This window comes from Hippopotamus amphibius, chromosome 8 (genome assembly GCF_030028045.1).
Source record: "Hippopotamus amphibius kiboko isolate mHipAmp2 chromosome 8, mHipAmp2.hap2, whole genome shotgun sequence".
NCBI lineage: Eukaryota > Metazoa > Chordata > Mammalia > Artiodactyla > Hippopotamidae > Hippopotamus > Hippopotamus amphibius.
The window spans coordinates 36,958,417-36,973,834 of NC_080193.1; the positions used below are offsets into that span (position 1 = coordinate 36,958,417).

Below are 15,418 nucleotides of genomic sequence, written 5' to 3' on the forward strand. Positions count from 1 at the left end.
GCGTGGAGGCCATGGGGGCATAGGCTACCGTGGAAACAGAATTTTGACCCTCTCTGGGGGCGCAGCCCCTTCCTCACTTGCACACTTCATATCACCCTGTTTGGCCCTGGAGGATGGCTGGTTAGCCAGAGACGGGTAAGAATCCTCAGGAGAGGAACAACCTAAGACAGGCACAGTCACAGAGGAGCCAACAGGGGTAGGACACAGACCGTTCTTCTGAGAGAGGTCTCCTGCCCCCATGGCTGCGTTGCTTCCCACACCCAGCTCAGATCGGGACCCAGGAGGCAAACAGAGACCTGGCCAATAGCAGCTGCCCTCTTTCTGCTGTTCTTGAAAAGACCACTGCCCCCAATTATATGAGGCCTTTCTTTGGTTATTTCAAAGAAAAACCTTGATTATGGGACGAAACTGGGAGTGTGAGAACCTTATGCTATCTTGCTTCTGGAATGCTGAGAGCTCAAAAAAACAACGTGGGATGAAGCAGCGGGGCTTTTGATCCTAGAGGTCTTGAGTCCCTCAGTCCCATCTTTCTCTTACATCTGTGTCTGTGTTTCTTTAAGTTTGCGGCACCTGTCATTCGCCCTGAGTCCCCGAGCTGGTCTCGGCAGCTGGTGGCAGAGCGGGACCAGCTGCAGGGCGAGGCAGAGTGTGCCGAGTGGGGAGCCGGGCCTTGGGAGGAGAGGGCTCTGTGGGGTGGTCCTTATAGGGGACCAGGTAGCAATGACGGGGCCAAGGTGCCCGCCCAGCCCTGCCCACCTTCCTTCTCCCTTGTTCTCCTTCCTTTCCATCCCTCTGCCTGGTCCCTGTGGGGTCATCCAACATGCCGCCCCTGGGACGTGTGCCCAGTTACTAGAGTCAGCCTGCTTGGCCCTCCCCCGCTGCCCCTTTCTCAGTAACAGGGCTTCTGGGCGTGGAGCTGAAAGGGACAATTTTAGGGGAAGGAGTGGGGAGCAGGTCTCATCTGTGTCAGCAGCCTCAGCGGTGCAGCCTCAATGAATGTCACCTGACAAACTAAAGGTTCAGTCTGCAAACCATTTAGGGCCACGTGACCTGGGAGTGGGAGGGAAATTTTCTTCCTCTGTCCTGTGGATGACTGTCACCTCAGCCACATCCTGCCCTGTGCAGGGTTTAACCTCACGCACAGCCCCAAATCCAGACTCCAAATGTGGCAGTGACCCTGGCGAAGCCGGGGGTGCCTCTGTGGGGTTGGGGTGCAAAGAGTGGAGAGTGAGGGCTGCCCAGAGTGTTCAGATTCCCTCCGAAAACCACTGGGCTGATTCACCAATGTGCTCCTTCATCCCAGGATCCTTTCCTGCCCTCCAGTGGGGGGTGAACATTGTGGTGTCCTGGGTCCTACAGTCCTGCAGTCCATATCCTGGTGCCCACTACCTAGCCAGTTTTAATCAAGTTTCTATTTTCTGATTTCTTTTTTAATAAATCGATATATTTTCTTTTTTTTTATTTATTGGCTGCGTTGGGTCTTTGCTGCTGCGCACAGGCTTTCTGTAGTTGCAGAGAGCGGGGGCTACTCTTCATTGCAGTGTGCAATGGTGTGTTGCGGGCTTCTCATTGCCATGGCTTCTCTTGTTGCAGAGCATGGGCTCTAGGCGCGTGGGCTTCAGTAGATGTGGCTTGCGGGCTGTAGTGTGCAGGCTCAGTATTTGTGGTGCACGGGCTTAGTTGCTCTGCGGAAGGTGGGATCATTCCAGACCTGGGCTCGAACCTGTGTCGCCTGCCTTAGCAGGTGGATTCCTAACTACTGCATCACCAGGGAAGTCCCTGTATTCTGTGATGTTTTGACACCTTAAAAAGATTGCTGGCAGTTTGGGATTAGCAGATGCAAACTATTATATATAGAATGGATAAAAAACAAGGTCCTACTGTAGAGCACAGGGAACTATATTTAATATCCTGTGGTAAGCCATAATGGAAAATAATATGAAAAAGAGTATATATATATATATATATAAATATATATATGAATCACTTTGCTGTACACCAGAAACTAACACAACATTGTAAATCAACTATGCTTCAATTAAAAAAAAACAACTTGCTGCTGCAGAGAGACCGTCCCTCCCAGAGCTAGCCAATTGTTAAACAGCAAAGGGCTCAGCCTGCCGGGGACCATTTCATTCTGCTGTGCCTCGGGTGTCCAGGCCCAAGGGTCACACTGGGACCGTGGCATGTGGTCACAGGAGTTGATGTGGCATTCTGGTCAGAGAATCCACAAATCCATTAACCACTGCCCCCGCCCCCACCGTGTGCCTGGGGGAAATCCTCCTCCTCTCAAGTGGGGCTGTCACACACCAAGCCAATATGTCCCCTGCCCTAAATCATGCCAGGGCCAGGCACCAGGCCATTTGAGACCACTGCTATAGCCTGAAGTCCACCAGAAGTATTCAGATTGGCCAATCCTGAGCTAAGCACACTGCCCTGCCCTGCCCTGCCTTTCCCATGGGTGCACGGACACAGGATCTAGCTTGGCTTTCCCACACTCCTGCTTCTGCCTCCTGAGCAAACCTGGTGCTTCCCCATGTGGCCCTGCATGGCATGGTGGGCCCCGTCCTCTCAGGAGATGCAATAAATTCTTCTTTCAATAGCCTTGGCCTCTCTAGTTGTATTATGTCAGCTCTATAAATTAAAATCTCATGGATACACAGCCCAAAGCCAATCTCTTTTTCCTCTCTCTGCACGGACTCCCTAACCCTTTCTCCTGTTCTCAGACTGCAGGCCACAGCTCCCAACCAGACTTCTGTTTCCCCCTTCTCCTGCCCTTCAAGGAACCTTGCAGGTGTGTGCCACCCATTACATTGTCTGCAGTATTATGAAATGAGGTATAATTTCACCCTTAAATTATCCCAGAATGTCTACAGTGTTAATATTCATAATGGGGAGAGTGCAGCTAAGCTGGATCCTTCAGACCCTGGCAGGCAGGGGAATGGAAATGAGATCAAGCTCTTTGGAAAATGATTTGGCAAAATATGTCAAGAACTTTAAAAACAGGACTCATCAGACTTCCTAGGTGGCACAGTGGTTAAGAATCCGCCTGCCAATGCAGGGGACACGGGTTTGATCCCTGCCCCACGAGGATCCCACATGCTATGGAGCAACTAAGCCCGTGTGCCACACCTATTGAGCCTGTGCTCTAGAGCCCATGTGCCACAACTACTGAAGACCACGTGCCTGGAGCCCATGCTCCGCCACAAGAGAGGCCACCACAATGAGGAGCCCGCGAACTGCAATAAAGAGTGGCCCCCACTCTCCACAACTAGAGAAAGACTGTGTGCAGCAACAAGAACCCAACACAGCCAATTAAATAAATAAATAAATAACAAACAAAATAAACAAAACAGGACTTATCAAAAGAATGATCTTATCATTTTTAAAATTCTAATTTTTTTTCTTTTTTATTGAGGTATAGTTGACTTAGCATATTGTATTAATTTCAGGTGTACAATTTAGTAATTTGACATTTTAATAGATTATACTCCATATAGTTATTATAAAATATTGGCTTTTTTGCTGTGCTGTACATTACATCCCTGTTAACTTATCTATTTTATACGTTGTAGTTTGTACCTCTCAATCCCATCACCCATTTTGCCCCTCCCTCCACCTCTCTCCTCCCTGGCAACCACCTGTGGGTTCTCTGTATCTGTGAGTCTGTTGGTCTGTTTCTGCCTTGCTATGTTTGAACATTCATTTTATTTTTCAGATTCCACATACAAGTGATAATCATACAGTATTTGTCTTTCTCTGTGTGACTTACTTCACTAAACATAATATCCTCCAGGTCAACCCATGTTGTGACATTTGGTAAAATTTCACTTTTTTTATGGCTGAGTAGTATACCGTTGCATATATTTACCACTTCTTTATCCGTTCATCTGTCTATGGACATTTAGATTGCTTCCTTATTTTGGCTATTGTAAATAGTGCTGCTGTGAACATTGGGGTGTCTGTATCTTTTCAAATTTGTGTTTTCATTTTCTTTAGATAAATACCCAGGAATAGAATTGCTGGATTGTGTGCTAGTTCTATTTTTAATCTTTGAGAAATCTCTATATTGTTTTCCATAGTGGCTGCACCAATTTACATTCCTATCACCAGTGCAGGAGGGTTCCCTTTTCTCCACATCCTCACCAACACCTATTGTCTCTTTCACATAGCCACTCTGACAGGTGTGAGGTGATACCTCATTGTGATTTTGATCTGCATTTCCCTGATGATTAGTGATGTTCAGCATTTTTTCATGTGCCGTTTGGCCATCTGTATATCTAAAGGAAATGTTTTTACATCCTGATAAAGGCTTACAAAGACTTTCATCACAATGAAATTTATAATACATCTTGCTTTTTTTTTTTGGCACACGGGCTTAGTTGCTCCGCGGCATGTGGGATCTTCCTGGAGCAGGGATCGAACCCGTGTCCTCTGCATTGGCAGGCCAATTCTTAACTACTGCGCCACCTAGGAAGCCCCGAAATTTATAATAGAAAGAACCAAAATAGCCCATGATAAGGGACTGACTGGGTTAATAAACAGGACATGTTCATTCCACCAAAAAAAAAAAAAAAATCACATCATTAACAATGTCTGCATTTCAAAATTTATTTTAAAAAATAGTAAAAAATGAGAAAATGTTAATTTTTAAGTGATAAGGGTTATTAGCATTGAATGAAAAAGATGAAAACTTTAATAGGGAGATGTGCAAAATGCACAGCGAATTCCCCAAAGAAGTTTCAACCTATATATAAGATGATAATAACATGGTGATGAAGACAACGCATTTGGATTCCAGCTTCATCAGGTAGTAGCTGCATATGACCTTAGGCAAGTCAATTAATCTGTTACCAGAGTTACGTCATTTATAAGATAAAAATAGTACCAAATTCGCAGACGTAAAATGGAGATAAAATATGATTCTTCGTGTAAAGTTTTAGAATAACGTCTGGAGCAAAGCAAACAATAAATTATCATTTACCTGATATAAGTAGTCATTTTAATTTATTTGGAGCCCATCCTACACACACACACATTTGTATTTGTAGGGTAGATGTAGGGAATAACTGCAAGGTTAAACAAGAAATCATCACAGTGCTTCCCTCAAGGGGAGTGAGGAAAGATAGTTCAGTGTAAGGGAAACTTCCCACCTGACATGCTTAAAAATTCATATAATCTAAAAAAAGGCAACACAAGCCTACAGAGAAGTTAAAATTTTAAAAAACTACACGGAGAAAAACTTCATTCTCAATTCATTCCCTTATCCACAGTCCCACATACAGTTTTATTTTTCGCGAGTATTTTTTGCAGAGACGAATGTACTGGTTCCCTACTTTTAGGAAGATTGCAAACTACATTCTTTTTATGCATACCCTTCAGTATCGAAGCATCTTCCCGCCAACTGCTGTTGGATGAAACACCGCGTACCCTACAGTCTGCCCTCGTATCTGCGGTTCCGCACCCGCAGATTCAACCAACCCCAGATAGAAATATTAAAAAAAATTAAAATTCCAAAGTTCCGAAAAGCAAATCTCGAATTTGCGTGCACCGGCAACTATGTAGGTATTATTTAGTGTATTTACAGCTATTCACACAATGTATTTTATTAGGTATTACAGCTCATACTTAATTACAAGTAAGTGCTTAAAGCATTGCAGGAGGATGTGTGTAGGTTATACTCAAATGCTACGCCATTTCATACAAGGGACTTGAGGGTCCTCAGATTTTGGCATCGTGCAGGGTTTCCCGGACCAAACACCCGGCAAGATACCTAGGGAAGGCTGCACGGGCTAAGAGCGGGCTAGCCCCACACCTCCAAGCCCAAGCCCCCGCCCTCAGGCCCACGTGCGCTGAGGACCCCTTACCGGGCTGTTTCCGGTGATGCCTGTCGAAAGGGCCTCGCCCACCCTACTCTCCCTTCCGGGCAGCGCCTCAGGCAGAGCGGCGGACAGCCCGGCCTCCTGCGCGCCGCGGGCCTGGGAAGACCCCAGCGACAGCCCTAGAGCAGGGCCCGGCGGACGCGGCGGCAGCGGCGGGTGTTGCGACTGACGGCGCCGGTTGTCTCCCGAACGTACTCGGCTGGCCACCCTCGCCGTCCTGGCTGAGTGTCGTGCGGCCGGCGCCATGTCTGTCAGCGAGATCTTCGTGGAGCTGCAGGGCTTTTTGGCTGCCGAGCAGGACATCCGAGAGGCGAGCCCCATCTCTCCCCATCCCCTTTTCCTCTCCTTGCCTAGCTGGGCCGGGACGCCCGGCCCTCCTCCGTCGCTCGGATTCGAGCGGTGGGGAAGCCTCTGGGGGTGGGTTGCTCCCCGTCTTGTTTCGGCTCGGGGCATTTCCATCCCTCCGCCCCTGATTCTGCTGCCAGGTTCTGGTTCCCTGTATTCGGGGCTCGGCTCTTCGGCATCACCTGCCTCGTTTGGGTGTCAGTTTTCCTCCTTTTTAGCGCTTGTTTATGTTGAAGGCTTAGTTAGCGCTCGGGACTCGGACAACACGTGTTTGTTATTGGCGTCTGAAAAGCACGTGTGCCCGCTTCTCTGTAAAATTCTCCCATGGCTTCTCATTCCACGTAGGATAAAAATCCAGACTCTACTGTGGCCTACAGGTGTCTCTCTCCAGTCTGATTTTATGCCTTTTTCCGTTGTGTGTTATGCTCAGTTTACCTCCCTTTTATTCTTCTAGGTCCCCAAATATGTTTCCTGCTTCAGGGCTTTTGCATGTAGTGCTTGCTTTTCCCGGAATGCGCTACTTTCCCACTCTTTTCCGGGTTATCTCTTGTTCGTCTCTTTGACCTCACAATCTAAATGATTTTCCCCTTACGTTAACTTTTAGTAGCGTATAACCATTTAGAAAAAAATTGTGCGATCGTTATTTTTTAAAGGCCTCCCCCATTATACTCTATTAAACTGAAGGAAGGAAAGGACTGACTGCTTGGTTCTCCAGCAGTTACACAAGGAACTAGAAATGTGCTCAAGAATATTTGCCAAATGAATGAATGAAAAATACCGGATCCTTGTATTGCGTTTCATCCTTTTTGGTTTACTTGTGGGTACCTTATCTTCTTCAGTGTTCCAGTGGGATAATTGGGGTGAGTGGGTGGCTATTATCCTTTGAAGTCTATATGAGGAATCTGAGTGACTTCTTAAAGCCCTCACAGAGGAAGTAAGTGGAAAATTAAGAATTCAAATCTGGGTATTTTGTGCACCATTTATGTCCTTGTAAAGACTGTTAGTGTTTTGAATGTATGTAAAAGTGTCATAGATCAAATATGCTATCTAGTATATTTGGTTTGAATTGTACACTTTAAATATATGCTGTTTATTGTATGTTGATTATATTTCAATAAAAGTCCTTAAATAAAAGAGGCTGTGATAATATAATAATTATGTTGAGTTTGATCTTTCGATCTTTAATTCTTTGTAGGAAATCCGAAAAGTTGTACAGAGTTTAGAACAAACAGCTCGAGAGATTTTAACTCTACTGCAAGGGGTCCATCAGGGTGCTGGGTTTCAGGACAGTAAGTTCTTTGTTTTGATTTTGAAGGTTTTTATCCTATTTATTGATATCTCATTTAAAGAGTTAATTTACATCCAGAAGACATATCAAATCTGTATTATTTTTCTCTGAAAAATGCATCTCGTGCTTTACGGTGAGTAAAAATTGGAGAAGTAGGTGAGTTGATCATTTTATAGGTTTCCAGAATTCTGTGTATTTTGGTTGATTTTCTTCTTTCATGTAGGTTGAAATAGGAATGTTTTCTCCTGTGATAGAATTATACTGTTGATAACTTACAGTTTCATAGCTCTCTTGTGTATTTGGCAACTTTTATTTGGCTCTTTTTCTTAAACCCAATCTTTCATTCATTGAATATAATTAAATATACATTTGTAGATAATGAAATGGCCAGTGTAAAATTTTGTCAGTGTGTTTACAGTCAGCTCTTGAATGGATATCAAGTATGAGAAGTTTAGATATGGAACCTCCCATTGTGAGATGTAGTCAGCACAACTAAAAGAGCTGAAATATATTTTCAGATAGAGAATGATGTAACAATATAATTAACAGGTGTCAGGGGCAAGTCATTTTTCTCAGTGATACAGAGTTGGTCAGCCTGATTGAGAATAATTATAAAGCTGCTTTTTGACCAAATATGGAAGCTAGAAGCAGCCCAATTTTAGGCATCCTTTGGGGACTGACTATGAAAGGCATCTTAAAGTTATTTATGACAGTTTACCAATATGTTTCCTGACATATTCCCTTTTAGCAATTTTTTATGTGTTTATTTTTCTGTAAGGAAGCTAGGTATGAAATTTTGAGAGCCAGGTTGAAAGCAGAGATGCGCACCCTACATTTGGTCAAGAGATTTTTTAAAAATTGATTTATTTCCAGGTAGACTACAATAGGTTGTTAAGCAAGAACTGTAGTTGACATTTGGTAAATCTGTCATTATTACGTTTGATTATCTTTTTGTGATCAGTTCCAAAGAGGTGTTTGAAAGCTCGAGAACATTTTGGTACAGTAAAAACACATCTAACGTCTTTGAAGACCAAGTTTCCTGCTGAGCAGTATTACAGGTTTGTAAGACACGTAGCATCTTTTATAACATTAAGTAAAAAGAAGGCAAGGGAAAAATTACATGTACTGAATGATTGCTTAGAACTAGGTAAAAATCCCTCTACTTAGGAAGAAGCAACAGAAAGGAAAAGGAACTGTTAATTGTGATATTTTAATGATGATAAAATTGTTGATTTTATTTATTTCTCCCTTTTGCTTTCAAAATTTTCTTAAGGAACACCTATACTTTTTGCAATGAAAAAGTAATTAAAAAGAAAATATGTAGTGTGTGAAGGTTAAAATAGAGAATATCTTTTTAGTATATACAAGTTCTTTGTAAAGTTAGATGAACTCTATCTTTGCTGTTTTGGTTATGGGATTAAGTGGCAGTGTGTATGATATATATATACTGAATATTGAATTTCACTGCCAAGTGACATATGTAGCTAATATTTTATGCCATATCTTGTTGAATCTTGCAACACTATTAATTTTAAGATACAGTGTTATTTTTTATTCCACTAGGGAAAAAATTTGTTGTTAATCATAATTATGAAACATGTAGATTGTACAATACATCCTGATTTCACAGATGTTAAACTGGAAGAAACTGAGTGTTGATGAAATACAGTAAATAGGAACCTAAACTTTCTACTTAGGCCTGCTTTCTCATTAGAGAAGATGTTCTTTTAAGACATGTTCTGGGCAAGAAATAGTTATGACATGTATATACAGAGTGGATAGTATAACCTCACAAGATTCTCTAAAGATAGGGGCTGGCAAACTACTATGGCCTTTCATATTTTATGTAAATATATTTACGTTTTAAAGAGTTGTTGAGAAAAGAAAAAAACCCGAATAAGACCATGTGACAGAGACTGAAAGTGATCCACAAAGCTCAATCACAGAACAGGTTTGCTGACCCCTGCTGTAAGGTAATAACTGGTGCTTAGAGAAGCAGGACAATAGAATTGACAGGGTCTTTAGAGACCATGGTGCTTGGCGTTCACACACAGGCTGCCCTCTGGCTGATTTGGCCCTCAAAATGTTTTGTTTGACCTGGGTTGTGTTGAAAGATGTTTTTGAATTTGTTCCCACGTTTGAAAATCAGGAGGCATAGCATAACTGTCTAGGGGTTGTAAAATTTCTTCTTTTTTAGGCTCCTAGCTCAGTTTAACTGTGGCATCCCAGGGTTTTAAGTTCACCCGTTTAGTGATCGTAGATGGTAGTTATTTCTCATGTGTGTGAATCAGGAGTTTCTTGATACCCTGCACTCAGTTCAGAGCGTAGGACCGAGTTGGGTGCTGAGGCTGATGTACGTTACAGTTCTCATCAATCTTCATTTGCCCACGTTTTTCTCAGAGCAGTGTTATGTTCTTACTGACTTGACTTCTAAAGCAGAGTTGCTCTTGTCCATAATCTTTGGTTGTAAATTTTTCCATTCATCAAAATTGGACCATGCTTCTCATTGATTAAAATTATAATAAGTAATTGTTATAAATTTGGACTGGCTAATCCAGTCCAATATACTTACACTGAATCCATCTAATATACTTAAATGTCACATTGTTTTTACACATTTTATGTCTCAGAGTGTCACATAAGGTTCTATTTGAAAAAGGGCCCCCATCCTCACATGTTTGGCCATGACTGTCCCAGGCCTGTGTTTCTGACGCTGGTCCCTCACACTCACCGCAGGTTTCATGAACACTGGAGGTTTGTGCTGCAGCGCCTGGTCTTCTTGGCAGCGTTCGTCGTGTACTTGGAGTCGGAAACCCTAGTGACTCGAGAAGCGGTTACGGAGATCCTTGGCAGTGAGTGTCCTTAGTCGTGTCCACCTGCAGGATCAGCTGAGTTTTTGGTGGGAGGGGCTTTCTGTTTATGGAAACAAATGAGAACTAAATGGAAAACTGGTTACTTGGAAACATGAAAACTAAAAACATGTAGTGGCCTGCTGTTTGTACTTGGGCGTTTCTTTTAGTTTTTAAAAATGTCAGGCCTACAGAAAAGTTGAAAGAGCAGTACAGTGAACAGCTGTTTACCCCCACTTAGATGCTCTGTGTGTTCACATTTTGCCCCGTCTGCATAGTCTCTCACTGTGTGTGGCTTGGGGGCATGTGTCAACCCTTAGCAAGTCAGGTGTAGATCTCATGACTTCTCCCTTAAATGCTTCAGTGTGCATCTTCTAAAAACAAAGATATTCTCCTATATAACTAGATACCATTTGGTGGTATTATTTTTTGAAAGAAGAATGGAAGGAAAAATTGAATTTTGCTTGAGAGCTGGAAAAACATACAGTGAGGTGTAGTTGCGAAGAATATGTCCACATCAAAAGACTTTTGAAAGACTCCTTTTTTTACTTTGAGAGGAATTATACGTGTGTGTGTGTGTGTGTGTGTAAGTGTGTACGTGTGTATATTTTAAAAAATTCTTCGGTATAAGTTGTATTTCCATCATGACCTTGTCTTTGTTATATTTTTTAGTTGAGCCAGATCGGGAGAAGGGATTCCATCTGGATGTAGAAGATTATCTGTCAGGAGTTCTCATTCTTGCTAGTGAACTGGTGAGAAGCTTAGTGATTGTCATTTGCTCTTTTGATCTTTCCACTTCATTATTAGTTTTTTTAAATGAATACAAAAATTCAGGTCTCATTCTTTGCTAAGCCATCTGTTGGTCACAGAGTAGTCATTGACTGCGTACTGTGTGTGTCAGATTTTGCTGGGATGGCAGTTCAGATGATGAAGTGGCTGGGCACACCTACTGTTGTGTGCATTTTTAAAAGATGACAATGCCTCTTTCACAGTAGTGGTGAGGCATGTATTCCTGGTGACCACATTAATTCATGTAATTGTTTTGGGGAACAGTTTAACTGTATATAAATTATTCTTGCATTTGTCTCCTTAATTTCTCTCCTGAGGAATTATCCTATAAAAGTAATTCAAAACAAGAAAGAAAGCTGTTGTAAAGGTGTTTATTATAGCCCATTTGTATTTATGAAAAGTTGGAAACCACAGAAACTCCAACAAAAGGGCAATGATTTCTTAAGTTATTAAGTAAGTTAGTAATATCATGCAGTCGTCAAAACTGGAGTTATGAGGGACAGTAAGGAGAAGTTTTGTGGCCCACAGGCCTAGTGGCTGTGACTTGGAGGAGGAGCCCTGCTGTGACTTCCCCACTTCTCTGTCCCGCAGTCGAGGCTGTCGGTCAACAGCGTGACCGCCGGAGATTACTCCCGGCCCCTGCACATCTCCACCTTCATCAATGAGCTGGATTCCGGCTTCCGCCTCCTCAACCTCAAAAACGACTCCCTGAGGAAGCGCTATGACGGCCTGAAGTATGACGTGAAGAAAGTGGAGGAGGTGGTCTACGACCTCTCCATCCGGGGCTTCAACAAGGAGACGGCGGCGGCCTGTGTGGAGAAGTAGGGGCTCTCCCCTCGGCCCTGCTGCCCCCAGCGGTGCCAGCGAGGCCCAGCCCGGCGCCTCTCACGGTAGTTAGGATGCCCGGTCGCTAAACACCGCGCTTCATTTTCTTAACCGGTTGTGTGGTGTATCAGAGTTGAAACACTTTTTATGGGGGTGAAAGATTAGCCTTTACAAGGACAGATTTTTCTTTGTTGTTTCAGTGAATTTGCTCTGTAACTCTGTATTTCAGTTCTGTCCAAAAGTGTAAATGTCATTCTCTTGGTAAAGTTCTTTTCTTGCTTATCCTGATGCTGTTTGATGTACTGATTGAGAACTGTATCGTCTTGTTTGTGATTCTTCCAGGAGTGATCCTTGATGTTTTCTATATCCAAATTAGCCATCCATACCCAGGTATGGCCTGGATACCGTATAAAAATAGGTAATTAAAAAGGATGGTTGCCAAGCGAAGGACAACTTATTTTATATTTTCCTTCCTTATTTTAAACCTTGTGAGTAAGTTACATGTTGAATTTTCTTGCAAGGGAAGTATAGCCCCAGGGTTCTCTCACTGCCATCAATATATCAAAGATTAAACTGCAGAGTCAAGTTCAACAGATTATTTTGGGACATTTTTGTACTAAGGATTGAGTAACATCATCTGGCTCTATTTACTAGGTGGGGAGTAGGGGTAGTGTTTTAAAACACCTCTGTCTTCTGATGTTGCCTTAACATTCTGCTGTCGCAGCAATTAAACATCATCTCCACACACATCTTGAACTAACATTTCATGTGATAATTTTCTGAGCTATGAAACCTTTTACCTAATAGCCAGGTAGACCGGTAGGTGGGTCTGGGAGTATAAAGACACTCAGTTGAGTTAATTCTCAACACCCTGACTGGTAATCTTCTGAGAGAAGAATACTGTGCTTTGTCTGGAAGAAGGAGAAAACCTTGAATTAAAAAACAAACAAATTCGCTAATTTGGTCATTTTTTTAGAGTAAGCAGTTCCTTCAGGTTGCTGATTATTCCAACAGTCAGGTTTTACAGTTTTGGGCAAGTCACACATATCTTATTGGTCCCTTCCCCCCAATTTTCAGGTAGTACTTGCCATGAATTGAAATGATCAAAATGGCGACTGAATCCAGTGTCTTGGAGCTCACTGAAAGGAAGGTGCCAGTGTGTCCAGAATAATAGGAAGTATTTAGAAGTGTCACCCTCTCATGCCCTAATATGAGTTTGGGCTTCTTGTTTTTCAGTAGGGTATTTGGGATGGCCATCAGAGCTGTTATCAGGCTGAGTTAAGGACTGACCAAATTTCCCGTCATGAGGAAAGAAGTAGAAATGAGGCATAAATTGCTATGCATTGTTGCATTTTAGAACAATTTTTTTGACAGCTCTTTCTGCAGAATAATTTGGAAAGAAAACAAGTTGTTAGAGTCTTAAAGTGCCTAGGATGGTCATCTCAAATGTGCAGTAATAGCACAGCCGGGACTGAGCATAAAAGGTTTTGAATTATGTGATCAGACATATGCAGTAAGTTTGATCATAGTTTTCTTTGCCTCTTTTAAGTATCGACTGTGCTTGAGAATAGTAAAGTTCTTGGCAGAAGTTATGGTTCTGTTTTCACAAATACATTTTAAGTGGAGGTGCACGTTCTGGTTTTATACTCCATGTGGGGATGTACAAGTGTCATGTGTATGATTATTCTGTTGTGTCTGTTGCTGGCTTGTTGTAAAGCAATAAAAACAGTTTCTTTTTTTTGTCTTTTTGTCAGTTAGTGTGCTGCCATGAGAACTCTTCTACATGGACAGTAAATTCTGAATACTTTCTGAGGCTGAAGAAGACCAGGGCCGTGAGCACACACTGCTGAGTGACAGAGTAGTCAAAAGACAGCAGCCAGTGGGCTGTGTATTGTAAAGTGTAGGTGAAGTTGCTGTGCTCGCCCCTGGTTGGGAAATTACTGGTATTTTAACTGAAGATGTGGTTTTGGGACACTAGGATTGCTTTTCCAACTTTAGAAAATCAAGCAGGTTAGAGAAAATAAAGATGAATTAATGGGTGCTTTCTTTATAGATTTATTTATAAGGAGAAGAAGAGAGCCCTGTAAATACTAGACAGGACTTGCCATATCTTAAACTTGAACAATGAGTGATACTTAAGAGAATTCAGTAAAGAACAAAAGCTCCTTTGGCTGTGTTTTGAGACCTTGACCTGAGCAAGTGGCTAAATGGCTGGTACAGATATGCAGGTTGCTTCTGGCATTGTTTCACGATTGTGCACTCAGAAGTTACAACTTTCTTCTTTTCTGGTCTAGACTAAACTGTTTGTCCCAGTTAGACCATCTCTGTCATACCTCACACCAAAAATAAGATTCTTCCCTGAGCCTAAAATAATTTGTTATCTTAATATTCACTGTAATAAGCATTAAGCAAATAAAAATAAACCACCCCCCTCTCCCCCATGCAGTAACATTTAAGGGAGGTGAAACTGACTGGATGGTTGGTTAAGTGAGGATGGGGTGAAGGAGGTGAGAAGTCCAGCCTGTCAGGTTTTTGGTCTGGATGCCTCCGGGGCTTAGGTGCCTTAGCCAAGGTTGGGGTTGTAGGAGGAAATGCGCATCTGGAGGCTGCTGGGCAGGCAATGTGTTTGCTTTTGAAAGTGTGGGACTTGGGGTGCTTTCAGAGCAGCCAGTTGAGGTGTCCAGAACGACTTTGGGTGTGAGGGAAATGGGGAGTCCTCGAGAGAGCGCTCTGTGTGGTAGATGAATCAGGAGAGCAGCTGAATCAGGACGGAGCCCTGGTTACCAGCTGGGGGTGGGAAGAACGGGGCAAGTGGCTTGTCACAGAAGCCAGGGGAATGAAGAGTCTTAGGAAGGTTTTTTAGGTGAGTGACTTAAAATGTATAATTTCACGGCCCGAGAGCCTTGTGACTTGTCAGGCGAGGCTGGGTGATGCAGAATGCCATAGAGCAGGTTTATTTCCTCTCACGCTTCCTGTTCATTGCGGGTTAGCGGGAAACCGGCCCCATGTTGGCCTCATGTAGCTGACAGAACAGCCACCAGCTGGACCGCTTGTCAGGTCCTCTGGGAGAGTCTTGCACAGACACAGGCTCTGGTTTGGAAGTGCCACGTCACTGTCCCTCATCGTTGGTTGATTAGAACCGGACGTGTGGCCCTGCTCACACCAAGGGGGCCAGGAAGTGCAGTCCCGCCTTATAGGATGAGAGACGGTGGAGAGTCAGACAAGCTGAACGATGGAAATTGTGGGCACTGTTGAGTTCCTCCTGTTAGATGGTTAATAGTATTTCTGGTCACACATGAAGGTAGGAGAGACATCCCAGGGCCACTCGCCTGGTGGGTGACAAGAAGGGGGTGGTTCATCGGTAGTCTCCTCTGCTGCTGAAGGTTGTTTCCTGTTTGAATAGACTCCTCCGGTGTGTGTGTGCCTGTGGTTGGGTTTGT

At 43.2% G+C, this 15,418-nt stretch overlaps 1 protein-coding gene across 2 annotated transcripts; it reads left to right on the forward strand.

Moving 5' to 3' along the window:
* Nucleotides 1-5,927: 5,927 nt before the first annotated feature.
* Nucleotides 5,928-13,725, forward strand: TSN (translin). 2 transcript variants are annotated; one of them, XM_057746604.1, is made up of 6 exons: nt 5,937-6,192; nt 7,423-7,516; nt 8,477-8,573; nt 10,252-10,367; nt 11,037-11,116; nt 11,745-13,725. In XM_057746604.1, the coding sequence occupies exons 1-6, from the start codon at nt 6,127-6,129 to the stop codon at nt 11,976-11,978; spliced, it is 687 nt and encodes a 228-aa protein (XP_057602587.1). In that variant the 5' UTR covers nt 5,937-6,126; the 3' UTR covers nt 11,979-13,725. The 2 variants fall into 2 exon arrangements, with proteins under 2 accessions (XP_057602588.1, XP_057602587.1); XM_057746605.1 differs by lacking the exon at nt 11,037-11,116 and having other exon boundaries at nt 5,928-6,192; nt 11,745-11,818.
* Nucleotides 13,726-15,418: the final 1,693 nt, after the last annotated feature.